Genomic DNA, 27,996 nt, shown 5'->3' with positions numbered 1-27,996 from the left:
ATATGGGACTCGATCCCAGCACCCTAGGATCATGACCCGAGCTGAAGGCAGACACTTAACCAAATGAGCCACCCAGGTGTCCCATACTGTGTGTGTGTATCTATATATACATAAATACACACACACATACAGATTAAATTTTATGTTATAAATTAAAGAAACAAAACGGCAGTCTTGTCTCTTCCTGCTAAAATCCTATGGTTAGAAATTGGTAAAGAAATGTGAAGACTATTAAAAAAAAGTGTGTGGTGATGTCTAATTCTTTCCAAACACGTAAATAGAACAAAAGGGCAGTCTAGTTTTAGAATGCCTAAACTCAGCAAACCAGCGTGTGTTCTTTTTTGACATATATAAAATCCTTCATACCTCATTATAGTATTTTTTCAAGCATTGGGCTTGGCTGTAAGAAGATTAATCACTGGGGTCAGAAGTTAATCACATAGGATGTAAAGTTCCTCCAGGAAAAGCCCTATTTGCAAACCAGCTAGCTCAATCCCGATTACCCATCTGTGAAAACTTTACATTTATGACAAAGCAATTGAAGACACAAACTGAAACTGGTTGACTGATTTCTGGCTTCCTCTCTGATGAGTCACTCACGGGCCACAAAGGAACAGAAACACTAGTGGTTGGTTTCTCCACTTTTTCACCTATGGAGTTGGTTATAGAGCTTGCTGGATTTAACAATGATGGAAGTTGCCATCATGTTCCATTATTCAGGAATAAAGACAGGAATCTACCTTTGACTAAATTTAGTTCTGACTCTTCAACTGAGGGTACAGAGGGTAATGCTAGTCAAATAAAGGCCCTTCCTATATTACTTATACTGTGAAATTATTCAAAGAGCACATTAATACAACCTTTCAAAAATCACACAACAGAAGATCTTCACTTAAGAAATGAGTCAGTCATCAGTAGATTTTGGATATTTAAAACCTGGTATAACTCAAACCATACAAATTCTACCTCTCGCCTTCTCCATTAGAATATACACATTAGAGACCTAAGTTCCAAACATTTCCTCTACTGAAGACAGTGTCTCAATGTGAGCCACCTAGCTGCAACTATTTGAATGTTTATGGAACACTGACACTTGGTAATGAAAGAGATTTTAATTTTAAAAATATAATTATATTAGAAAACCCTAAATTGACCCAATTAATTTTCAAAGTAAGAGTTGGTCCACGTTTTTAGTTTATTGCCACACACAAAACATTTTATAATATCATATGGTAGACTTCCACTTCAACATGTTCATGTAAAAACTTCACAGTGCAAGAAAGTGATCACTATTAAGTATCAAGATATCTAAAGTCAGCCAGTATTTTAAGGATAGGGCAGAATATTTTTGCGAATCTTCCTAAAAAATGTTGGCACATTTATTAAATGCCCAGGTTATAAGAAGAAATCACTTAGTATCCACTTCTCATCCTTGTATATACTTCTGTATCTACATGGCATCACACTAAATGCTGGTGGAGAAAACAGGTTAAGAATCTAAAAACTTTCTAGGTAGCACAATGATTTGAAACCATAGAAGAGAATGCTACCCCTCCAACACTTTTTTATGTAATTTTCTGTCCATTACCATATAACAAAGTAAAAAAGAGGCTATAGCTTAAAAAGAAGCTAAAGGAAAACATTTCACTTTTGCTTTAAAAACATTATTGTTAGCTCATAAATAGAGAAAAACTTTAATTTTGGGGAGGGAGGGAAAGTGTTTTATAAGTAAAGCATCAAGTTTATGTCAGTTATACAAATGTCTCATTTAGGAAAGAAAGTATTTTGATTCAAAGAATTCTAAAATATTTCATCATTACCAAAAAAGTGTAATTTAAAGCTAATAAACTGTAACACCTTGGACTAATATAAGTCACCATTAGCATATTCTATTATTTTTCACAAAATCCATAATTAAGGAATGCTATATTGGGTAAAACTTCTCTTTTTCCAACATTTGGTCAAATTGGCTAAGAAGGCCCAGGCAAACCATCCGCCCTGAGGCTCGGGACTATCACCTCTCACATAGCGGTCCGGACTCACTGCCCTCTTCCATCCCTTCTGATTTACAAATTTATACAGAATTGTTAAACTTACATAATCCTTTTGAGAATGAGGTGTTTCAGCCCAATGCATTTTCCAGATAAAGTTCCCACCTTTAAGTATTAAGGTTGTTTTTTAAATATTTAAAATCTTACTTTAAAATTCATTTTCAATATAGTTCCCTGTTACCTTAAAAGTCGAGGTTTGACTAATAACATAGTCTCCTAATTTCACGGCTTCCCAGACCTGGCAGCTAACAGTGATCAGCAGAGACCACTCAGGCCCTGACTCCAATTCTGTGCAACCTTGGGCCACACTCTGAGTCTCAAAACAAGGATGATACCACCTGCTCTACATCTGTTGTAAAGCCCAACAGAGTTATCATATTACACCAAAGTATTTGTAAACTAGAAATCACCATATGAATGCAAAGAATTGCTGATAAACCCTGGTTGAAATTTTCCTGATAACAAAGTCTAAATAGTTCTTATAAAATACATGTTCTTCATCAATACTTGTGCTTTTATGGTTCTAATTTTTCGGTTACCTGACTGTTCTCATGCACTTTGTCTACCTGCTTTTAATTGCACCAGGCCTGAGAGTGTTGGTCTCTCCTGGAGTCTAGAAGCCTGACCTTGCAGTAAGTGAAAATCAAAACCTAAAGATCTCTGTTACTTTATAACATTCACTTTAAAAGGGTGGTTTCTTAACTAGGTGAGGCAACAGACTCACCTGGAAAGCATTCTAAAAATTGATATTTCTGGGCCCCAGACTCAGTTGAGAGTCTGATTCTGTATGTCTGGAGTCGGACCCCCCCAAAAAACTCTGTCTCTCAAAAGCTCCCCTAGGTAATCTCAATAATCAATAGTTCAATTTTGTGGACTCACTACTTCCACCTCAATTTCTTCTCTAGAATTTTAGCCGCTGCTAATTTGTTTTTAGTATAAAAATTTCCCCCGGCACTAATCACAAGCACATTCAGAGTAGATTGCTTATGATCTTGGCTTAGCTCCACAGGGAACCCATTACAATCCTCTGCAATGGAATTAAAAAATGAAAAATCAACTTCAGAGTGAAGGTGATGCATGTAGATGCTGAAAGGGGGCTGGTGCCCCATTTACATGGCAACTGTTTTCTACTTACTCACTGGTACATCTGAAGACCATCTTATTACAGCTGTCATTACAGAGTAAAAAGGATGGCAGAATTCCAAAAAACAGGTGGATGGCTAACTAGCTAATCAGAATCATTAAGGAAAGGTTTCCAACACACATAAATGAAAAGACCACACAGCTTTCTGCAGAAACCCAAAGACTCCCATGCTTCTGAAGTCTACCATAAAGAGGAAAGTTGACCAAAACTGCAGTTGTTTAAAAATATGCTCAATTAACTGTGAAAATATAAGTGCAAAATAGGTACAATTTCATTCTTTAGGAGGTTTAACAGATATAAATGGAATTCACTTTCCATTTATTCTACCCAAATAATTAATTTTGAAAAAAAAACATGTGAAGTATTTGGTATAATGTAGTTCTGAACATCATCCCTTCCAAATTTAATACAAAAGCCACATCTGGATTTTCCAGGTGTTCCAAGCGTATCTAGGCACTGCGAAATGTTGTCATGTCTTTTGGTTCTCTGCTGGGGACACACCAGTCATCAGCCTCATGGTTGGTGTTGTAATGTTTCCAGGCAGCTTTGTTATACACTGGGAGTCTCTCTATCGATTCTGTTGACAAAGCCTGAAAGAAAAAGTGGGACCTAAGTCTGGCATTTTTTTTTTTAGAATCCACTATTTGAGAAAGTATACAGTGGCAAAAGGTTACTCCAAATTAAACAGTGCTTTATTGAATTTGTACTTTATTAATCATTCACACCATCTATATACATTTTGAAACAATGTACATATTTGCAATGCATTATTGACTAAGTCTATGGCACTGCTTGGTGTGCACATTGATTGAGTTTTTTGTTTGCAGTAATTGTCCAAACAGCCTGGAAGCTGCTGGAATGAAATTTTACATAGGTATAGGAGATGCTTCTTATAAAAACATGACCCAGAACAGAAGCTGGTTAACTAAAAAAGCCATTTAAGTGTAAATGCAGAAAAACTGACGTATGCACCTTAATATACATATTTGTAAAATCATTTCATGAAATCTATTTCAATTATTTGTTAGAAAAAATACTATTTTTTCCAGCATAGTCACGGACTTTGAAAAGTCATCTTAACAACATTATCAATAAATACAAAACTATGTCTAAGGCTTTTGACTGACAAATTCTTGGCCTTGGGTTTGACCCTGTGTCTTCTCCTCCTGCCATTCAAGCTACCAATTTCAGTTATAGCGGATGGGATACCTGCATTGTGCATCATTTCACATTTCCAACATATCATTACCATTGATTCACACTGTTTTGTTTCAGTTTCCTGCAAATTTCTGGAACCTGAGATAAACCATGTTCCTCCTTATCTTTTTCAAGTTGAGGTATTTTAGTAGGATTCTGACCTTAGGTCATGGGTATTCCCAAGACGTAGAAAATATTGAACAGGAAATTTCATTCTGATAATGGTAAGGAAATTTTTGACATTGATTTAAAAAAAATTTTTTTTTTTTAAAGTAGGCTCCACATCCACTGTGGAGCCCAATGGGGGCTTGAACTCAGGACTTGAAGATCACAACCTGAGGTGGTATCAAGATTCAGACTGAGCCACTGAGGAGGCCCCTTATTTTAATGATTTTATGAGATTCTGGTCTTCTGCTTTTTTTACAAAGTGGGAAAAAACCCCTTTCACCTACATATTCTCTTTAAATATGCCAGAACTACCGGAACTTGATTTATGGGCTAGATAAAAAATGTTATGTTTGGTGATAAAAATGTTACCTTCATGTTGCCCTTTTCAAGTTATTCACAATTGAGATGGTTTAAAAGAAAAGAGAAAGAATTATTATCTTGAAAAAATTTAACCTTTTTGGATAAACTTATTTTTTACATTACAGTCTTCACCATTTCCTATAAAACAGGTGCCATCTAGTGGCCGGAACAAGAAACGTGGAGTCACTAAGTTAGGCACCAACTGCCCACTGCTTAACCAATCCAGGGGGCTGGTGGGGCTCGGTGGCTCTCCAACCCTGTAAAATATGTTGAACTCAGATAAACACATGGAACATCACAGGCCAGCAGGTTAAGTGCTTCTGCTCCCACCACGTAAGCTATATGTCAGACAAGCGTCCCCTGTGCTTGTTCCCAAATATGTTTATGCACTCACATCTATTACTGTAATCACATAATTTAATCAAGTATTGCTTAAACAAAATGCAAAATAAACAGACAAATAAATAAATGGATGGACGGATGGATGGATAGATGGAGGGTAGGTGGAGGTGCTTTGAAAACTAAGATGAATGCTTTGGAAAGACTCATGAAGTAAAAGTTATATACAGATTGCTGTCAGATCTGAGTCAGAAGACATCTGTAAAGGACTACATATAAATAAAAAGACTATGCAGTTGGTTGTTTCTTTGTTTAAAGAAATCAAAACAATGCATGGTAAGTATAGCTTCTGAAGGAGAGACAACTGAAACGTGAATCTGCAGACTCATATACAGAGAAAAGACCCTAGCAGTACATCAAAAGATTGGGGGATCAATGCCCATTCATGTGTTTTGCATTAACATTAAATTTGTGTAACATATAACGTGATTTCCCACTTCAGCCCGACTTTTTTTCTGTTAACAGCTATAGTTGTGATCATCACAGGTCAGAGTGTGTCCTTTCCCCCAGTTAAGGAGATCATTTCTGAAAATACATGGAATCCTATGTAAAAACCATATTCTTACATCTTAACAGTGATGAGGTAGAAGAAAATTTCATTACAGCTAAATACTGGCATCTTTTCTTATAACCAAAAGAATTATCATTAAATCAAAAAGACTACAGTTATTACCTTAATGTAGATGACTGCATCTGTCCCATAACCCTCTAGAGAATATAGCTTTAGGTCTCCTTGGAAGTATTGGGCATAAAGACGTGATATGGGCAATCCATAACCAAACCCAGCCTGTGAGATGAGAAAAGTGAAATTCTATTCAGAAAGCCACACAGTGAAATACTTTTCTAGTTAAAATGAATGCTTCTGAGTATCCTGAAGCTATCAGAGCCTGCATCTAAGAGCTCATTAATACCTAACCACTAATACAGATCAAGCTGAAGCCTAGTTGGGGTACTACATTAGATGGCTCCCCTCTGGTCATTTAAAACTCATTTTTCTTTTTTCTATAAAATGACTCATGTAGACCTAGAACAGCACACTGCTCTTCTTTGCTGCCTTCCTCTAGGGTATCCCAATACTGCTTTTGGCAATATCATATTAAACATGTTCTCTCTTTTAGGAGCAAGAGTAGAAAAAGCTTTGTTGGCAGTCTCAGAGATACATCTCTTGACTTCATACCATGAATTTTCAGCCTGTGTTCTGAACCTGGATAGATCAATAGTAAGTCCACTGTCACTCACTGACGAATCACTCCCCTGTTTAAAAACCTTCAAAGCACATCGCCACTAACACCATGACCTACCTGCCTACCATCCCCAACCCACTGCCTTGAGATAAAAATTCAAGCTTCTAAAAAGAACTTTCAAGACCTCAGGTCTCTGCCTCTCACTTTCTAGTCCAGCTGGACCAAATCTCCAGTTCTTAAGTTCCTCAAACAAATGTTATTTTTCATTTCTGTGTCTTTGTTCATCCTGTCTCCAGTTCCTGGAATGGCCTTCTTTACCTGAATAAATCTTAAAATTCTTTAATACAAAGCAGAACATTTGGACAAGTGTAAAAACAGTTTTTATCACCAAGCCAGACGTTCAATGATATTCCAATGTAACACTTTAGTTAAGAGCTTACGCAGATTCAGGAATCAGAGTGCTGTTAACAAATGTAGGCTCTGGTTTCATCTACCTCTCCCATTTGTTTATTCCTTGGCTTTTCTGACCAGAGTTTCTGTTTACCCTTCCAAATCAACTACCCATTCTCCACATGGCTCCTTGCCCTGAGAGGATGCTATCAACGATTCCCCTGCCCTCTGCTTCCAGTGGGTCCAGACAATGGGGAACCCAGCAGGAGCTCAGAGGGAGTCCAGTCACAGAAGTCATTCCTCTGTTTCCTTCCCGCTGAGGGTAGCTTCCCTTGGGATTAGACCCCTTGAGTGTAAGCAGCTGCTTGGTTACTATCCTTTCTTCTGGGTTCCGCTAACAACTTCTCCCTTCAATTCAGGGTGGTGACAGCTCTCCTGTTCCTAGCCCTGGATTCCTTACCATCCCTACCCACAGCTCTGTGATTTATACACCCCTCCCTCCCTTACTTCTTACAATAAGATCAGAATCTAAGAAGGGGCTCATGTTTGTTATTTGACTGTGTCTGTCTGCCAGTGCATGGAGGCATACACAACTGTGTGTGAGCAGCGCAGTCCTGGCGTAATCATTTTAAAAGTATGGTAAGACATGAACTAGATTACAGCTGAGCTACGGAAACTGTGCTGTGTAACAGGTACAACTCTAAGTCCTTCTAGTAACTTCTTAGGAAGAATCTAAAATAGATCCATCTATTTTATACTGCATTTCATCTGTTCTAGCCTAATTCCAGCACATATGCCAGAGAAGTTTCAAAGCCCAAAAGAATAGTTCTCCCCAAGTTACAGGTCAGATATTTGGCAAAACGCTTTAAAAGCAAGGAAACCCGAGAACAGGTGACTGAAATCAATAAAAAATACCACCACAACAATTATAATTTGAGCCTTTTCCAGGTGGGCAATTAAGTGATGAGAACTCTAGGCTTTTTTCTGGGTCCAGATTATGAGATTTTTTTCTAATTATAAGTACATGAGAAAAAAAAAAAATCAACACTGAAGATTCAATCAGTGTTGACCAAATGCTAGCAAAACTGGTAACTCAGTCTTCCTATTAGACATAGTATATCAAAATGTGGTTAACCACATGAAACTACTGACATATCACTATCCAGCTTGGCAGTAAGAACTGTAAAACAATATTTGCTGTCTTGTGCTCTTTTCAATCAAATGAAGAAATGAGCCACAGGCTGTTTGAATTCAGAGTAAAGTGTTTTTTTCTAATAGTTTCCTTTCTCCCTCATGGATACCCTACACAATTGCTTAACTGATTTATTTGGTAATTTATTTGGTATTCATTTGATTTTTTTTTTCCAAATCACAGAAACACATTCAATTCTTTCTTCTTTTTTTACACTTTGTTATTTCTTGATCACATACCAGGGGCACTGCTCGGGACGTCTCAACACGAGGCCGGGGTGCAGTTGAATACATATAGTTGAAGAGTCTGTCAATTTTCCTCAAAGGAACACCACCTCCTCGGTCACTCATCTAAGGTGAGAAAGGATCATGCCTTATGACCAAGTCCCATAAACAGCAAAACACCAAGACACAATCACAGTTTAACTGCTGATGGGAAAGTATTGCTCTTTCTTTCCTTCTCTCTCTCTTTCAGGATTGTTTTTTATTAGAGAGGGAGAGAAGCACACAAGCAAGAGCAGGGGCAGAGGGAGAGAGACAAGCAGAGACCCCGCTGAGCAAGGAGCCAGAGCGGGGCTCGATCCCAGGACCCTGAGATCATGACCTGAGCTGAAGGAAGCTGCTTAACCACCTGAGCCACACAGGTGCCCAAAGAAAGTACTGCTTTTCAAAACAAGTACTATACAATCCAAGTTGTGAGTGTAAACGTTTTCCTCACTGGTAGACTTCATAGAACTCCTCCAATGTGCACAATTCTAATGCATAATAAGCTCCATCATAATACAGAGTCAGTGCTGTGGCTCTGCCTCTCACTGGCCACACATCCACAGTGCAGTGAGCATAGAACGGGGCATAAACTAAGTCTACCCAGGATGTAACAATGAATTTGTTATTCCTTTCTGGTGGGTGGTCTGGCAATCAGATTCAAAATGCATGAACCCTCTGACCCAACAGTGTTTATCCTAAAAAAATAATCAAAGAAGTATGCAAAGTATGTATGAGAATATCCACCACAGCACTATGCAGAATAGCTAAAACTGGATTATAACCTAAAAAGGGGACTACTGAAGTAAACTAAAGCACATTCTAAAATAGAAAACCACTGAGCCATGAAATATTGTGTAGAACTGTAGGTACCGGGGTGAAAGAGGTCCACATAATACTATTCGGCAGCACAGACCGCCCCCCCCAGACAACTTCCTTTTGAGTTTAGAGTACACTGGTCTTTGGATTGTTCTAATGTCATTTCTCAACTCAAATCACATGTTAGGCTGAATTTAGTAATTTATTTAGAGACTATTTTCATTCTGTTTTTCTTTACAGTTAATGGGGCCTTATTTTCCAAATTATTGTACATTTTCCTTTGTCACAAAATCTAAATTGAGTCTACTATGTGTAACATTAATATACAAACAAATCTGGTTTAACGTGTATGTGTACATGTATGTGTGCATGTGTGGTACACATATATGTGAATGAGTGAATAAGTAGGTAGATGGATAGATAGTGTTGAACAGTTAAAAAGTCAGTAGGCTGGGGGTGCCTGGCTGGTTTAATTGGTATAGCATCCAACTCTTAATCTAAGGGTCATGAATTTGAGCCCTACGCAGGGTGTAGAGACTACTCAAAAAAAAAAAAAAAAAAAAAGAGAGAGAGACAAAAAAATCAAAAACTTGATCACAAATAAGTTTAAAAGAGCATTATTAAAAAAAAAAAAAAAAAAGGTCAAGCCTGGATAGCTTATAGTTGAGTTTTTATATGAATTTTAAATATCTTTACAGTATGCATATATATTACTTTCATAGTGAAAATGACATAGATTTTAATTTTTAAAATAAAAATATGTTTTGAAATACCACTTGAGGGCTTGCCTCTGATACATCCACAATTAGAAAATTACAGTATAAAAATATACAAAGACTTTAGTTAGAACTTGAACATAAGCATGCTTGAAATTGTTTTTGGCTATGAATTCAAAGTCCAGTGAAGAGATTTATTTTCATAAAATTAATAAAGAGCTCTGGGTATTTTCTGGAATCCATCAATTTGTTAATTACTCATCCTTTAATTTAATGTTCTGCTGCACATTTACTGGCAATGTGAGTAAGAAGTGTGGGTGTTCTGTAAATATTAAGTAAGTAAACAATGTATTAGAATAGATATTAAGATAAAAAGTAGACTTCAGTAAATACTTCCTGATTTTCCTTAACCTTTGGCCAGAAAGGCGACAACAATCAAATGAAACAAGAAGTAATTTCTCGCTAGAGGCCAGTATGAGAAAAGCAGAGAGCTGAGTAGAAAGGACAAAGGTGACTTCGAGAAGCGTCTTCTTCTTACAGGTGAAGGGGGTAAACTAAGCCATAAGAATGTAACTAAAAACTGATAAAGCTAACCTCCTTTGCTTTGCAGCCAAAGACATAATAAAGTGGAGCCAGATTTTTAAAGAGGTCGAAAGAGTTTCTAATGGAATTGTAACAGATGATATTATGCCAGAAGATTTGAATTCATTGAAAAAAGGGGAAAAGGGATTAATGGCAGAGAGGGACAGACAGTTGGTCTGTATATATTTAAGAAGAATGGCAGTCTGATGAGAAATATGTTGAGAAAGATATGTGAAAATTAAACTTCTGATCAAGATAATTTGAAGAAAAAATCGAGAATCATCAGAAGAAGCCTATGCCAAGGAAATGTAAAGATATTACAAAAGAGATGGGTGATACACAGTAATGTCAACCGAAAGGCTGAGAAAGAGAAGTTTGCCAAAATTTTTATTTTTAAAGTTTTCTCTTTGGTGTATGAAATCACCACTTTGCAATGTCATCTAACCAAGAGTTGCCATCCCTAATTTCCTGTTCCCCAAGACACTGGCCTCCCTGGGGTAATTTGTGGGAATTTCAGATACAAGGGAAATGAACCACTAACTTGATGACAGCTCTAAAGGCAGGAGATTTACTAACCCTGAACTCACCCAGAGCTCCTGAAGTCTCCTCCTCAACAGCTTTCTCAATGTCTAGTTTGTAAAATCACTAATAGGGAATGAATCAAGACACTGACATTTTAATTCGAAAGACATGTGGCTGTTAACACTTATTTTATTTACTGAGTATAGCACAAACACCAAATCTAAAAGAGCAGCTAGAGTCATCAGCCAGAAAAAAACAACTCTCTCACAGGATTCTTAGCCAACGGAAAAAAGGTGAAAAATATCAAAAAATTGAATAAACTAAAAGAATGGAAAGAAAGACTATATAAAGACTATTTAAAAACTCAACTATAAGCCATCCTGTTGACTTTCTAATATATATCATTTAGTCCTAGTTTTCTATGTTTCTATAGAGGGATTAAAAACAGATCTTGATCCTGAAAATCCAGTACTAGTGATGGGGATGAAAACTCTACTGAAGAAATTAAAGCAAGCATCTATTTAACAGGAGATTTGGTCATGTGACCTTGGATGTGTGGAGGAAGAGCCTAATATGGGTAGGGCCTTTACAGGGGCTTCTAGAACAGCCTTTTCAAGACCCTTCTGAGTCTTCCTTTCCTTTTTTTTTAACAGCTTTATTAAAGTAATTCATGTACCATAAAATTCACCTATTTAAACTGTGAAACTCGATAGTTTTTAATATATAAGTAGATATGTGCAACATTCACCACAAATTTTATAATATTATTACTTCAAAAAGAAACCCTGGACTCTTTTTTGGTCAGACTCCTAAGCAACTACTAATCCGTTTCTTGTCCCTATACATTTGCCAATTCTGGACATTTCATATAAATAGAATTGTATGATATGATTGGTTTCTTTCACTTAGTGTAATCTTTTCAGTATTGTAGCTAGCAGCTACACTGGAGCAGGTACCCATACTTCATCTCTTTTTATGGCCCAACAATACTCCATCAGATGGATGTACCACATTTCATTCAACTGTTCATCAGTTGATGGACATCTGGGACATTTCCAATTTTTGGCTATTATGCATAATGCTACTATGAACCTTCCTGTATAAATTTTTGCTTGAATACCTGTTCTCATTTCTTTGGGTATATACCTAGGAATGGAATCGCTGGGTCATTATGAAACTTTCTTGACACTAAAGAGACAGATTCCCCAAACAAATCCTGCCCACCAGCACAGGCCAAGTCTCTGCTAAGTGTCTAAGAATTCAGTGACTCTTAATCCACTGTGATGGATAACCGCAAGTAAAAGCAAACAGCTACAGACCAACATGCAAAAGCACATGAAAGACAAAACAGCAAAAGATTAGGAGAAAGGCAATGCTGTAGCACAACTGAGGTCCCCAAGCAGAAGACATGTGGGATTTATTTTGAATCAAGTAAACCTTAACAAGCAAGTAGCTGACACATAACCAACCAAAAAATAGACATACATTAGCATCTAGGCTGAAAAAAAGTGATGCATTCACATTACTTTCTTAGCAAACAGATGGTATTTGCCATACATTTATGTGTGCATCACTCTTTTTAAATGAACAGCTAAGAGAGATAAACAGAAAAAAGAAACTCAGAGGAAACAGTGTAGAGAGTTAAGGCATATTAATTTTTTTAGAAAAAAACAGCTATTATTATCCTCAGAGTGATAAAAGAAGGTAAAACTAAACAGAATACTATAAAAAAGGAGTAATAAAAAATAAAAAGTTCCCGGAAATTTGTAAGATAATAGAAACAAAAATTCAATACAAGAGTTGGGAATTCAAAGTTGAGGGCATCTCACAGAGTAGAATGAAAAGTTTAAAGAGATAAAAAGCAGCAGAAAAAAGATAAGAAAAATCAGAGGATCAATTCATGAAGCCCAACATCCTCCAAATGGGACTATCAGAAAATGAAGCAGTAGGGAAGAAAGCACCAAGGAAACAGTGGAAATTCTAAAGGGCCCAGCTCAATGAGTAAGAAAAGACCCATACCAAGTCACATCATTAAGAAATATCAGAACAGAGCTGAAGAAAAGATCTTAAAAGCTTTAGTTAAAAGAGACAAAACAACAAAACCTGACACTTAAAACTGGTCGTATACAAAAGAACAGGAATTGGAATAAGCAGAAGTCTTCTCAAAAGGAATAGCAGGAGTTACGTCAGCAAAAACAGTGGAAAAAGGAAAAGTGTCTCATCCATCAAAGCACCAAGAAAAAGGCAAATACTGTCAGAGTCAACTTTGATCAGAACTCTAGAAATTAACCAAAGGCTTGCAGCAACCTGGGGAGCATTTAGTCAAGAAAAACAACAGACTCTGTGGTGTTTTAACTTGGCTTCTTTCCACCCCCATCTCCCATCAAGAGTGAAACCGGCAGCATGGTATCCACTGGGAAGGCTATCGTTCTTTGGCCTGATTCTATACTCACCAATGCAGAAAGTCTTGTGTGCACCCACTTCCCATCCTCAGAAACATTTATCAAAAACAGTTAGAGATAATTAATTAATTTGAAGGCTGCCTAGGGCAGTGTACAACAGTTATGCAAACAACAGACTAAACAAAAACCTTAACAGGAAGTTAGCAAATCAGATGTCCTTAGGGGCTTAGAAAAGCTCGAGGATATCCTGGGAATCTAAAAGGTCATATGTATACCCAGGGCTCTGTTCCTGTTCAGGAAAGTTTTCATCTCTGGCAGACTGAGGTTCTGTACACAGGACCCAAAGGTTAAGTCAGAGTTGTCAAGTGCCTGGCTGAGTGTTGAAGGTGTGCCCCAATATGCAGATGTAGACCCTTTACAAAGACTGGGAGATGACAAGCATTTAAGGAACTTCTGGTCCAATCATTAGTTCACCACTAAGCTAACAAAATAAATTTTAGTGGCCATACAATTTAAAGAATAAAGACTTTAGACAAATAGCTTGAAGACTCACTAAACAAACAAATAACAACTAATCTTGGGGAGAGGGTAAGTATCTGATCTTCAGAGTCATCACACTGTATTATTTTAAATGTCTAATTTTCAACAAAAACTATAAGGATGAGAGGAAACAAGAAAGTATGGCCTATGCAAAGGGGAAAAGACAGAATCAATAGACACTATATCTGAGGAAACTTAGATTTACTAAACAAAATCTATATATTTTTTAAAGAATTTATTTATTTGACAGAGAGTGCAGAAAAGTGAGAGAGCAAGAGAATGAGTGGAGGAGGGGCAGAGGGAGAAGCAGACTCACCGCTGAGCAAGGAGCACAATATGGGATTCGATCCCAGGACCCCTCATGACCTGAGCTTAAGGCAGATGCTTAACTAACTCAAACACCCCGGAGTCCCTAAACAAAGACTTTAAATCAGCTACTTTAAATATTTTGAAAGAACTAAAGGAAACCATTTTTAAAGAACTAAAGGACAAGGTTGGTGCTTTCCCAAATGGAGAACAGCAATAAAAAAATACACAGAAATTATGTAAGAGAACCAAACTGAAATTCTAGAGTCGAGAAGGATAATAGCTAAAATAGAAATTCAGAAGGGCTCAAGAGCACATCTGAACATGTGGAAGAAAGAATCAGTGCTAGTGAAAGCAAGTCAATTGAAATTGAAAAAAAGAAAGAAAAAAATGAAAAATGGGGGAAAAAAATGAAGAAAAAGAGTATCAGAGACCTGTGGGACTCCAACAAGTGTACTGACATGTACAAGCTGCGAATCCCAGAAGAGGAGAGGGAAAAGGGGGCAGAAAGGATACCTGAAAATCAAAGATAAAAGTTTCCCAGTTTTGATTAAAAAAAATGATGTTAATCAAACTCCGGTATAAGCTCAAAGAGATCCGTAACTAGACAAATCATAATCAAACTGTCAAAACCCAAGAAAAATCTTGAAGGAAGTAAGAGAAATGATTCATTACATAGAAAGGATTCTATTCTAGTAAGATTAACAACTGATTTCTCTTTAGAAATCATAGACAGCAGAGGTGGTAGGATTCAAATTTTCAAAGTGCTGAAAGAAAGACAGTCAACTAAGAATTCTATATCTAGCTAAACTGTCCTTTAAAAATGAAAGAGAAGCCAACACATTCTCAAATAAGCAAAACTTGAGAGTTCATCGCTGGTAAACCTGCCTAACAGAAACTAAAGGAAATCCTTTAGCCTGGAATGAAAGAACACAAGAGAGTAAAATCCACATAAAGAAATAAAGAGCACCAGGAAAAGTAATTACATAGGTAGATACAAAGGATGCTGTAGGTGTATTTTTTGTAACTTTCTTCTCCTATCTTATTGAAAAGGCAGTTTCAGAGGACATAATTCTCAATCAGGGTAGCTGAATATACAAAGTTTAACAATGTAGATTTCATGACAGTAACAGTACAAAGGATGGGAAGGGAGAGGGAATGGACCTATATAGGAACAAAGCCTGTGTATACTATTGTAATTAAGTTTGTATTAATCTGAACTAGGTTGTTATAGATAAATTAATGTTCATTGTAATCCTGGGACAACCACTAAGAAAATAATTCAAAGAAATGTAATAAAAGAAAGAAGGAGGAAATGAAAATGGGAGAAAATATCATTTTAACAAAAAAGGCATCAGTAATAGAGAAATAATCAAAAGAGACATAAGATACATACACAACAAATGACAGAATGGCAAATATAAATTCAACATTAACAGTAATTATGTTAAGTGAAACTGACTTGAACCGTCTAATTAAAAGGTGGACATTGGCCGACTGGATTAAAAAAAAACATTCTTTAACCATGTGTTGTCTATAAGAGACATACTTTAGATTTAAAGACACAAACAGGTTGAAAGTAAAATCTTGGGGGGGTACCTGTCTGGCTGAGTTAGAAAAGCATGTGACTTTGGATCTCATGGTTATGAATTCAAACCCCACATTGGGCCTATAGATTACTTAAAAAATAGTAAAAATCTTAAAAAAAAAATGTAGAATCTTGGAAAAAGATACACTATGGAAACAGAAAACAAAAAAAAAAAAGCTGGGATGGTAATATAAAAATCAGATAAAAACACACTTTTAGACAAAAATTATTATCAGAGACAAAGAAGGGCATTTTACAATGATAAAAGGCCACTATATTAAAGACATAAAATCATAAATATATATATAGTTTAACAGAACTCCAAAATACATGAAGCAAAAGCAGACAGAATTGAAAAGAGAAATAGACAAGTCACAACAATAGTTAGTAACGGGGCGCCTGGGTGGCTCAGTGGGTTAAGCCTCTCTGCCTTCGGCTCGGGTCATGATCCCAGGGTCCTGGGATTGAGCCCTGCTGAGCAGAGAGCCTGCTTCCCTCTCTCTCTGCCTGCCTACTTGTGATCTCTATCTGTCAAATAAATAAATAAATAAATCTTAAAAAAAATAATAGAGACTTTAATATCCCACTTTCAAAAAATGGATATGACAATTATAAAGAAGATTAACAAGAAAACAAAAGATTTGAACAATATTACAGACCAATTAGGCTTAAGTACTATCTATAGAACACTCTATCCAACAACAGCAGAATACAGATTTTTCTCAAGTATGCATGAAACATTCTCCAGGATATGTAACATTCTCCATAGACCATACGCTAGCCATAAAACAAGTCTCAATAAATGTAAAAGGACTGAAATCATACAAACTATATTTCTGACCACAACAGAATGAAATTAGGAATCAATAACAGAAAAAAAGTGAGGGAATTAACAAATACATATAAATTAAACAATATACTGCTAAAGAACAGATGGGTCAAAGAAGAAATCACAAGAGAAATTGGAAAATACATTGAGATAAATGAAAATGCTAAAAAAACTAAGGATAGAGAGAAAGCAGTAGAGGGAAATTTATAGCTATAAAAGGCCTTAAATCAATAACCTAAATTTCCACCTTAAGAAAATAAAAAAAGAGCAAACTAACTCCAAAGCAAGCAAAAGAAAGAAATAACAAACATTAGAGGGGTAATTAATGAAATAAAGAATAGAAAACAATGGCAAAAACTCAACAAAATTTGGGGTTTTTTTAAAGATTAATAAAATTGACAAGATTTTAGCTAGACTGACCAAGAAAAAAGGGAGAAGACTCAAACTGATAAAGTCAAAATGAAAGTGGGGATATTACTAGCAATCCTACAAAAATAAGAATTATGAGGGAACACTATGAACAATTCTATGCTAAAAAATTAAACAATCTAGGTGAAATATACAAATTCTTAGAAAGACACAAACTACAGAAACGACATCAGGAAGAAACAGAAAATCTGGGGTGCTTGGGTAGTTCAGTTGGCTAAGTGCCCGACTCTTTTTCTTTCAGCCCAGGTCATGATCTCAGGGTCATGAGATCAAGCCCCACATCAGGCTCCACTGAGCATGGAGTCTGCTTGAGTTTCTCTCCTTCCCCCTCTACCCCTGCTTCCTGCCAGCACAGTCTTCTCTCTCTCTCTCTTTCAAATAAATAAATAAAATCTTTTAAAAAAGAAAGAAAGAAACAGAAAATCTGAACAAACTGATAATGACTGAACTAGTTATCAAAATTTTCTCAAACTCAGGCCCAGATGGCTTCACTGGTGGATTCTACCAAACATTTAAAGAAGAACAAAACTGGGGTGCTTGGGTGGCTCAGTTGGTTAAGCATCTGCCTTTGGCTCAGGTCACGATCACTGGGATAGAGACCCCCATCAGGCTCTCCACTCAGCGGGGAGTCTGCTTCTCCCTTGCCCTCTGCTCCTCCCCCTGCTCATGTGCTCTGTCTCTCTCTCCCTCTCTCCCCTTGCAGGGGGACGCACTCTCTTCCTTCCTTTCAAATAAATCCTTAAAAAAAAAAAAAAAGGTGAAAAGATAAGCCACAGAATAGAACACTTTCAAATCATACATTTTTTTTTTAAGATTTTATTTATTTATTTGACAGAGAGAGATCACAAGCAGACAGAGAGGCAGGCAGAGAGGGAGATAGAGGGAAGCAGGCTCCCTGCTGAGCAGAGAGCCCGATGTGGGACTTGATCCCAGGACCCCGAGATCATGACCAGAGCCGAAGGCAGTGGCTTAATCCACTGAGCCACTAAGGCGCCCTCAAATCATACATCTTATCAGGAACTAGTATCTATGATAAAAAAAAAAATACAGGAAGCGAACTCTTAGCAACAATGAAAAGACAATCCACATAAAAACTGAAGGAACAAAGGATCTTGACTGACACTTTTTCAAAGATATACAAATGGCCAATTAGCATATGAAAAGATACTCAAATTATGACCCACACAAACCAAAACCAGTGAGATATCACTCATATCCATTAGTATGGCTATAATCAAAAAGACTGATTCTAACAAATGTTGACAATGATGTGGAAAAATTGGAATTTCTATATGTTGCTGGGGGAAATGTAAAATGGTATCATCACTTTGGAAAACAGTTCAGCAATTCCTCAAAACTTAAACACAGTTACCTATAAGCAGTTCAAGTTCTATGTGTATACATAAGAGAACTGAAAACCTATGTTCACACAAAGACTTTGACATGAATGGCAGCATTATTCGTAACACCCCAAAAATGGAAACCACCCAGATGTTCATCAACGTGATGAATGGATAAACAAAATGTGTCATGCCCATACTGCAGAGTATCCTTCAACCACAAAAAGTAATGAAGTACGGATACCTGCTATAACATTATATCAAGTGGGAGAAGTCAGTCACAAAAGACTACATACTGCAGAATTTCATTTTTATGAAAAGTCCGGAATAGGGAAATCCATATACAGACAATACATTAGTAGTTGCCAAGGACTGGGGAGAAGGAGAAATTGGGGAGTGACTGCTAATGGGTATGGAGGTTTTTTTGGGAGTGATGAAAATGTTCTGAAATAATGCAGTGGTGAATATTCTTAAAAACCACTGAATTATACATATTTTAACATTTTTTTCAAATTTTTATGTAAATTCTAGTTAGTAAACATACAGTGCAATATTGGTTTCAGGAATATAATTCAGTGGTTCATCACTTACACACAACACCCAGTGCTCATCATAACAAGTGCTCTCCTTAATACTCATCTGCCATTACCCACACCCCACCCACCTCCCTCCATCAAACCCCCTGCTGTTCTCTATCATTAAGAGTCTGTTATGGTTTGTTTCCCTCTCTTTTTTCCCCCTCTCACACATGTTCATCCATTTTGTTCACTAAATTCCACATATGAGTGAAATCTTGCAGTATTTGTCTTTCTCTGACTTATTTCGCTTAGCATAATACACTCTAGCTCCATCCACATCATTGCAAATGGCAAAGATTTCATTCTTTTTTGACGGCTGAGTAACTGAATTATATGCTTTTGAAATAAGGAACAGTAGATGCCTTCAAAATTCTCCAAGATGATTATTTTCAATCTAGAATTTCAAGTATGAACTTAAATACTGGGAAAAGAGCAGGGGAGGTTAGGTCAGGGAGGGGAGGTGCTCTAAAAGAGCTAACTCCTCAGCTATTGTAACAGAAGGCTAGTATTTGCTCTTGAAAATTTTTGTGTTTCAGAAATTGTAATATCAGTGTACTACTGAAATATATCCCAAGCTTTGCGCAGTGGCAGTATCGTAGCCAATGAGGTTTATCCGAGGCGCGATTATTGCTAATTGAAAAATATCCCAATAAGTCCCAGAAAAAAATAACTAAAAGAAAATAGTGACCCACAAATGGCCAGGAACTAATATATTTGATTTTTAAACTCTTTGCATTTATTACTTTAAAACAAAATTTACAATGACTATTTAAAAAAGAGAATCATCATACTCTAAGAAACTGGACTATCTGAACGATGAAGTAGAAAAACCCTGGAGTCAGAGCCTGATTTCATGTTCTGTGGCATTTATTTGCTCTGAAATTATGAACTACACATTGTGTCTTAGTTTCCTCATCTGTAAAATCAACAATAAGATTATCTGTGCTCCTAAGTAAAGAGCTTTTATGAGAAGCAAATGAAATAAAAGTAGATCGAAAAACATTGTTTAAAAATGCAACATTATATACTATCTATATAACACTGTGAACATTCTGATTTTTTAGCTTTTACTTATCCAAGTGGATATTCAAGATCACTGCTAACCTGTCTGTCTTCAGGATTTACTTTTCCTTGAATAATCTGGATTATGGACCAGAATAGAAACAGACTCAGGGGATAATTTCCAGACTCTGCCAGATAAATGAAGCAATGTGTTTTTTTTTTTTTTAAAGAATTCATTTATTTGACAGAGAAAGATCACAAATAGGCAGAGAGAGAGAGAGGAGGAAGCAGGCTCTCTGCCGAGCAGAGAGCCCGATGTGGGATTCGATCCCAGGACCCTGAGACCATGACCCGAGCAGAAGGCCACTCAGGTGCCCTGAAGCAATGTGCTTATTAACGATCAGAGGTAGGATTTCTTTCTCCCAAGAATAAGTTATGTCTTCAGGAAATTATGTACATGCCTGTGCATCAATTAAAACAAACAAACAAGCCAGAAAGCACTTACCTTCACGGTCAAATCCTCATTACCCAGTGTGATGTGGACTTGAATAGGAGGGTAAACACCTTTGTCAGCATGGTGTTCCATCGTTGCTCTCATTGCATTCTGAAATATATTAGGGTTCCATTCAAAATACAACTTCAAAAAAAGATTAATTATAATTTTCAAATATATATATATAATATGAAATTTTAAAAAATTTTAATTTGTTGGAGATAGGCCAAAGTATCACAATTCTTATATTTGAAGAATTTTAAAAATTATTGTCAATTTTGGAGGACTTTTGAAATACTCTGATTTAAAGATTTCAACTAAATTCTGCACATTTTCCAAAACCAGGCATCTCATCACTTTGACTAGTTTACACTGAAGCTGAAGATTCTATCCAAATACATCTATAATTTAGTAGATAACAAGCAAACCTTATTTTTAAAAAGTTTTGTCCCTATTTTTAAGAATCATTTTAATGGCCACAGATTACTTTGAAGGAAAAAAAAATTTTTTTCATGTAGTATTCACAGCAGTGGTCTTACTATGATGTAGAAACTAATCCAATTCTCCACTAGTTTAAAACTAAGGATATTTACACTGTGAAACTCTTTTGATCAATTCCTAAAGGATAAACAGTACACAATGCCAAAATAGTATAAGCACGAAAAGATAACATGACATGTAGCATTGCAATAGAAATTGATAAAACTTGATACGGTTAAAAAGGCAAAAGATGGGACTGAATTTGGAAATAGGAGTGTGTGACCAAGGCATACCCATCAGGGTTGAGTATCCCTGGGGAAAAGATGCTACCGTTTCTACCAAAGGCTATTTAAGATTTGGTTCCAAATGAAAGCCATTATTAATGACACTATGTAAAATATATTATAGAATATGATACTTCTTTTATTAAGCATCATGGGGAATAAGATCTCTAGTAACTGAAATTTTAAGGAAAAAATTAATTTTAATCCTTTAAGTACCAATTGCTTATTTATTTAAACAGTTGGATAGAAAGATTTTTTTTAAGGTATTAGATACATTCTTGCTGTCCTAGCAACAAAAGACCATTCTTGAACTCTTGTTGTTCTAAGAATTCAGTCAGATTTTCTGTGTTTCAGAGTATTTTTCTTTTACACGATCAGACTGAAAGTCACCTCTGCTCTCTACTAGATGACTACTGGCTCAAGACACGGTAACTAAAGTAAGAGAAACTGACTATATAGGCTCGATTTAGGGCAGTCATTTTCAGCTACAAGGACCTGTACCACTCCTCATCACTCACTTTTCTGTGTATCACCAAGTGTCACTGGTGGGTTATTGGGGGATAAAGTACTCAACATTTCTAGCATAATTTTATTTGGTTTTTGAAATTTGTTGTAAAGAGCGAATATAATAGCAAAAGCCCTGTAAGTCAATATAAATGACTTTCTCAAACCCCCCCACAAATATATAATAGTTGGACTCTGGTCTTCTAAGGGGGAAAATTGAGAACCATTCTTCTAAATATTCTATTTTGTAAAAACAGAACTTTATTGAACACTTACACTGAGCTACCATTGTTCTGGACACTTAGTAGGCTACTCCCAATCTTCCTAACAACCTGGATAGTATTATCCTCATTTTATAGAAGAGGAAACATAGGCTCAAAAACGTTGACTGATTTGTCCAATGTCACACAGAGATTAAATGGCAGAACTGGAATTCAGGCCCAACTCTTCCTGTCTTCCAAGTACAAGCTTACCACTACACTGAAGTTCCCATCAGCATGGATAAAACGCTGATCTCCAGCAACGTGACATGACACTGAGCATGAAATGACATCTTGAAATGCAAGGGAGGAAAACCTGGTAGAGCAGATCCCTAACCTCAGGAAAGGACTGATAAAGGTTATGTAATACTATTTTACAAACCTTGAAAAGTTCAAACACCATGTGATAGAGATGGGATGGTACATAAACCACTTGTATTGGCTGTCCTGGTGATTTTGCTACAGAGCAGAAGAGAAAAATATGAAAGTACAGAGAGATGTGCTTAAAGCATTTTCAAGAATATATTGTGTAGTGATGAAAAGAAAACATTTACTATGGAGGGTAGTATTATTTGGGGGAGAACTGCCATCCCGGTTCTTCACTGCGTTAGTGTTTGACCCCACATTCACAAAGATTTATAACTGAGGGTGACAACATGAGTTTGCAGTCATTCTTGTGATCCTGCATAACTGTCTAGCCAACCCAGCTTCCCATTTTCACTATGATGGTGAGTCTTTTAAAAGGACTCTGGGCCTTAAGGTCAGAATTTTATTTTCCAAAACAAAAGTGTTAAAGTCTTATCTAAGTTCCATGGTCCAAGTCACATCAATATACTATTTTTTTAAAAAGCCATTTTTTAAATGTTTCACCATATGCAATGTTTTCTGTTTTATTTCAGGCATTTCTATGGATACAGATCTGAATTAAATTAAGCTAGCATCAATGTATCAAGGGATATGAATTCTACAAACATTTTATTAAATTTAGAAGCCCAATTGGAGATGCAGTGGCAGGGCAGGGGGAGGGCGGCAAGAAGGAAGTATGTAAAACAGAACTTTAAGTAGAGCAAAGGAGTAAGACTCACCATACCTTAGAATTCTAATTGATCCAATAAATTGGACTCTCCTCTGAATAAACCGCCCCATGGAAACATGGATGGGACACCTGGAAACTGCTCACAGTTCAGGTTCCTAAACTATCATTTGTGCATTGTGATTCTTTACTGAGTGGTATTGTTATGAAACAAAAGAGTTAATATGGCTTTAGAAAAACACCAAGCAATTCTATTTTCAAGTGAAGAACTTCTTCCACTGTTCTCCCACTGTAAGGTCCAGAATACAGTTTAGGAAAAGCCTATTTAATTGTATTCTTAAAGGGACATCTTAACTTAGTAACTGTTTTTCCCTCTACCCAACTACCCCACCCCCACAGAAACACAATCAGATTTATCAACCTCCTTCCAAGACATCAGAATTTTTTTTTTTTTTGAAAAGGTACTAGTCGTCTACGGCCATACCACCCTGAACGCGCCCGATCTCGTCTGAAAAGGTACTAGTCAGGGTGAAAAGATCATCAGAGATAAACAGATTCTCAAACAGAAGAGCATTTTTCTTTCATTTTTATACCGCCAGTCTTTTTACTTCCTCAACAATAAAAAATGATTCACTACTCAGGAAATAGAATTCTTAAAGGGTGAATTTTACATTATTGGAGTACATATAACAGTCAAATGTAATTTTCTTGGCATCATTTTTTCTACAACCAAAACAGAAACAAAAATAAGGAAAGAATTAACATCATCAATTAAATATAAACAAAATGGGGAAGAAGAGCCCAAATGCTTTTCGAACAGAATCCAACAAAATTACACACACACGCGCGCACGCGAATAATTCTTAACATGATTGCTCTCCCTCAGCCTTCATCTTCAGTAAAGAAGTTGATGAAAAGTCCTTTTATATTAAGACACATCTAAATTCTTCTTATCACTGCTTCTCAGATAATTACAACACTAATCATTGAGGAAAAGACACCATCACACTTACCATTTAGTTCTTCAAGTTCTAGTTCAGGAGAGTTAATATAATACAAATCACACAGACGCCTAGCATTTTCATAGCCATCTAGTGTGAATCAAAACAAACAAAAAAAGCATTAAAATAAATTTACTTCTATATCATGCATTAAGGTGGCAATAGTATTGATCAATGAAATTTTAAAACTGTCTATAGATGAAAATATACTTCAATTATTTTATTTGGGGAAGATCTTCTTAAGTATGACATGACAAAACCTAAAACCCATGAAGGAAAAATGACAGATATGATTATATAAAAATAAAGACATCAAAATAGAAGACACCATAAACAAAGTAAAAACAGCAAGGTGAAGGAACTATTTACAATACATGTAACAAACATGTAGAGTTGGTGAAAGTTTAGAATACAGACACTCTCATTCATTATTTGATACCTTTTTGGAGGTATCAAAATTTTAAATGCATTTTAAATGTCTTGAATGTTAGGAATCTTTCCTTCTAAAATACTAGCAAAGTCAGCAGATATTAAAGATGTTCACTGCAGTATTGCTGCTGGTAATTAAAAAAAAAAAATGAAAACCGCCTAAACATGAAGCAACAGAAGGATAGATTAATACATTCTGATATACCCATGAAGCCATTCAAAACCCTGAAGTGTATCGATATATATTGAACATGGAATGATGGCTCTAACCTTGTAGAGAAATATACATATAGCACCCATTTTCCAAAACAAACAATGTAAGACCAACAATTACATATGTATAGGAGTATACGTGGCATAAGAGGAAAAAGTGTGGAAAGATGCAAACCAAACTATTATGAATTATGGCTCCTCGTATAGGGTGATATATACTTGTTGAAGTGAAACAGATACCCGCACAGTATCACCATACTTTGCCTAACAAAGTGTATCAACAAAATATTCATTCTATATATAATGTACAATTAACGTCATAAACTTATTTTCAAATCCATATATTTGCCCTAACATTTTATCTCAAGATATAAATAATTGTTTTAATAGCAAGAAATAACACCCGGGGCGCCTGGGTGGCTCACTGGGTTGAAGCCTCTGCCTTCGGCTCAGGTCATGATCCCAAAGTCTTGGGATCAAGCCCCACATCGGGCTCTCTGCTCAGCAGGGAGCCTGCTTCCCTTCCTTTCTCTTTGCCTACTTGTGATCTCCGTCTGTCAAATAAATAAATAAAATCTTAAAAAAAAGAAAAACTCAACAATTTTAATTTTTGCATCTTTCCTGAAAGGAGAAATATAAATATTTACCTTTAATAACTTCAACTACATTGCAGTTTGGATTTATGCTTCCAATGTGTTTTCGATGAGCTGGGCTTCCTTTGCCTTTTCCACCAAACAATAAAGCTATCAAAAAAAAAACCAAAAAAACAAAAAAAACACAACAACAAAATAAGCTATAACTCTCTATAACTGCCTTTTCCAGATTTGAAGACTGTTTCTCTAAATGGTACCAAACAGTAGATATTTTCCTTAAATACCCACATAGTATTTTACATTCAATGAAAATACCTCCTTTGTATGGTAATTTACTTAATATACAAAAAAGCGAAATTAAATATTTCTAAAGAGAAGTTTTCTAAATAAGTTTAAAATATACGTATATATTCATTTCATTTTGCTTTTTCTCTTGACTTCTGGATACTTACAGTGCTGATTGAGTAACATTCTAATTGAAATTCGACTCATGTAGAAACGATCCAAAAAGTACTGAACATTCTGGCTGGTGACAGGATCCACCCCGAAGCTTTCCTTGTATTCAATCACACCCTGGGCCATCGTGGGAATAACATCGTTGTGTCGGTTCCTGATCCGGATCACAGTATCTGTAAAGCTAAACAAACCTGACTTGTCAAAATTGCCAAATGTTTAGACAAGTGAATTTAATACTAAAATGTAAGTTTAACTAACCTATACTAGGCAAGAAATTCCTGATACAATAAAAAAGACAACTGGTGTATGTTTTCTTATGCTTATTTAAATAAATTTTAGATCATAAATACACAAAATCAATGACAGTACAAAATTCTCCAAAATAAAACTTTTGAAACTTATTTTCTTGGAACTCCTAAAAAATAAGGCTGCCACAAAACACAATCCTAAAAATGTTAAGGGTTTTCTTTAACCATTACTATCTCAGATCATCTAAGCACTCCCAATAAGGATAGTATTCCTGGGATGTTCAGCATTAAGAGAAGACAGAGCGCTTGCTTCTAGGGAACACATGCTCTGTAAGGAATAAAGATGAATGAACCAATAAAGCCTGCCTGTTTGGGGAACTATTCCCTATGGTTCCAAGAGAGAAAGAACCACTGAGAAAAGTAAAAGAAATTCTAATTTCATTGAATCTATTAAATTTAAAAATGGGAGAGGAAGAGTCTACTGTTGTGTTAAAAGAAAAATTTCTGAGTCACCCAGCCTTCCCACTTCCGTCATTTAGAAGACATTATTGCATTTAAAGACCTAAATAAAAGAGAAAAGTCTTAATTATGAAATAATAAAATCCATCTTGCAACATACCCATGAGAATTTACACTTCTGAATGAGTGCTTTCCCATTCAAAGTCATCATCTTGAGTACTATTAACTTATTCCAATGATGCTCTCACGGCTCAGAATATTTTTGGAATTCCTAGTTGTAATCTGCTTCAAAACCAAACCGCTAATCTCAAATACAAACAAGAAAACTCCTCAAAAACAACAAACAACTCATCATTTCTAGTCACCCTTTATTTCACTTCTCTCTTCTCAAAACCCCAAACAGTATTATTTTGCTTGATCGCTCTCCGTCTTTTTTAGATTCAGCTCTAACCATTTTCAGAAGGTTTCGTAGCATAACATTTATTTTTAAGAAATAGGGCTTCAGTTCAAATCCTGATGCTACCACTAGTTGGCTATTTGAGTTCAATGCTACCTAAGTTTCTTAACTTCTTTGTGCACAGACAGCATTAACTCAATAGCATTGTTTTAAAGATTTAATACACAGTGTGCTTCATACGTAGGCAGAGAGTAAATCCTTGATCTTATTTTCAGACCAAAACACATTTAAAAAGTGAAATGTTGCCATCATCTTTAAAGACAGTTAAAAAAAAAAAAAGTGTAGTGAACTCTGAGGACAGTGAAAGAAGTAGTCTTTAAGTTCTGAGCAACATTCATTGGAATAAGCAGGTAACTTCTTAGAGGACTACCTGGGTTTATCAATTCTGTTATGCTGGTTATTAAACTGGTTACATTTCTTTCATTATCTTACAGGCCAAAGGTCATAAAGTGAGACTCATAGATATGTTTTTATAGGACTTCAGTATTTTAAAAAATTTTTTTAATTAGTTGCAATCTTCAAAATTGGGAGATTTTAAAAGTCTAAGTTTACTGCTTTTCTTTAAACACATGCACAAAAATCAGACAATCTGGATAGTGTTTGTGCATTGGCAATAATCTGCCAGAGTTGAAGGTGGCATGCACTCTCCAGGTTGAGTCCTCACCAGTTCCAAATGGCTCTGAGGCCACATCTAGATTTCCACTGATCACCACACTTTAACTGTGTCTTTTCTTGTATTTACTGCCTTATGGTATTTGTCATACCTACATGAGCTTCTATAGACACATACTATCGTATGTTCTGGAGGGGAGAGAAATTGAAAGTTCATTTCCCTAAAGTGACCCAATAGCAGGTTTAAGCTCGATATACTTATATTTTTTATATGACATTTAAAGAGTATAAAAATTATATTCAGAACAGGATCAAAATAGTGAACTTACTCATAAATAGTTTTAGCATCTTCAGCACTTTTGTCTTTAAATTCAAGAAGCTCCTGAAGACTCTGGATATACCTAAAATGCAAATCAGTGGGGTAAATTTGTTCTTTTACGTTTTGAAAGTTCAATATTATAAAAATACTAAAA

The 27,996-nt window shown here is 35.9% G+C and overlaps 1 protein-coding gene and 1 pseudogene across 1 annotated transcript in view; one reads left to right on the top strand and one right to left on the bottom strand.

Annotated features, from left to right (window-relative positions):
- Positions 1–1,177: 1,177 nt before the first annotated feature.
- Positions 1,178–27,996, bottom strand: part of PDK1 (pyruvate dehydrogenase kinase 1) — a 32,524-nt gene continuing 5,705 nt past the window's right edge. Inside the window, exons 3-11 of the mRNA XM_032355967.1 lie at positions 27,853–27,924; positions 25,744–25,928; positions 25,346–25,441; positions 24,069–24,146; positions 22,405–22,481; positions 20,507–20,605; positions 8,325–8,435; positions 5,993–6,106; positions 1,178–3,785 (exon numbers count right to left, since the gene is read on the bottom strand). Of these exons, the coding sequence (XP_032211858.1) occupies positions 3,645–3,785; positions 5,993–6,106; positions 8,325–8,435; positions 20,507–20,605; positions 22,405–22,481; positions 24,069–24,146; positions 25,346–25,441; positions 25,744–25,928; positions 27,853–27,924 (973 nt within the window). The 3' untranslated portion in view covers positions 1,178–3,644. The remainder of the gene's footprint in view (positions 3,786–5,992; positions 6,107–8,324; positions 8,436–20,506; positions 20,606–22,404; positions 22,482–24,068; positions 24,147–25,345; positions 25,442–25,743; positions 25,929–27,852; positions 27,925–27,996) is intronic.
- Positions 19,573–19,747, top strand: LOC116598042 (annotated as a pseudogene).

The sequence above is a fragment of the Mustela erminea genome, chromosome 8 (genome assembly GCF_009829155.1).
Source record: "Mustela erminea isolate mMusErm1 chromosome 8, mMusErm1.Pri, whole genome shotgun sequence".
NCBI lineage: Eukaryota > Metazoa > Chordata > Mammalia > Carnivora > Mustelidae > Mustela > Mustela erminea.
Note: the sequence above shows the minus strand (reverse complement) of the source record. Positions and strands in the feature narration are given on the sequence as shown.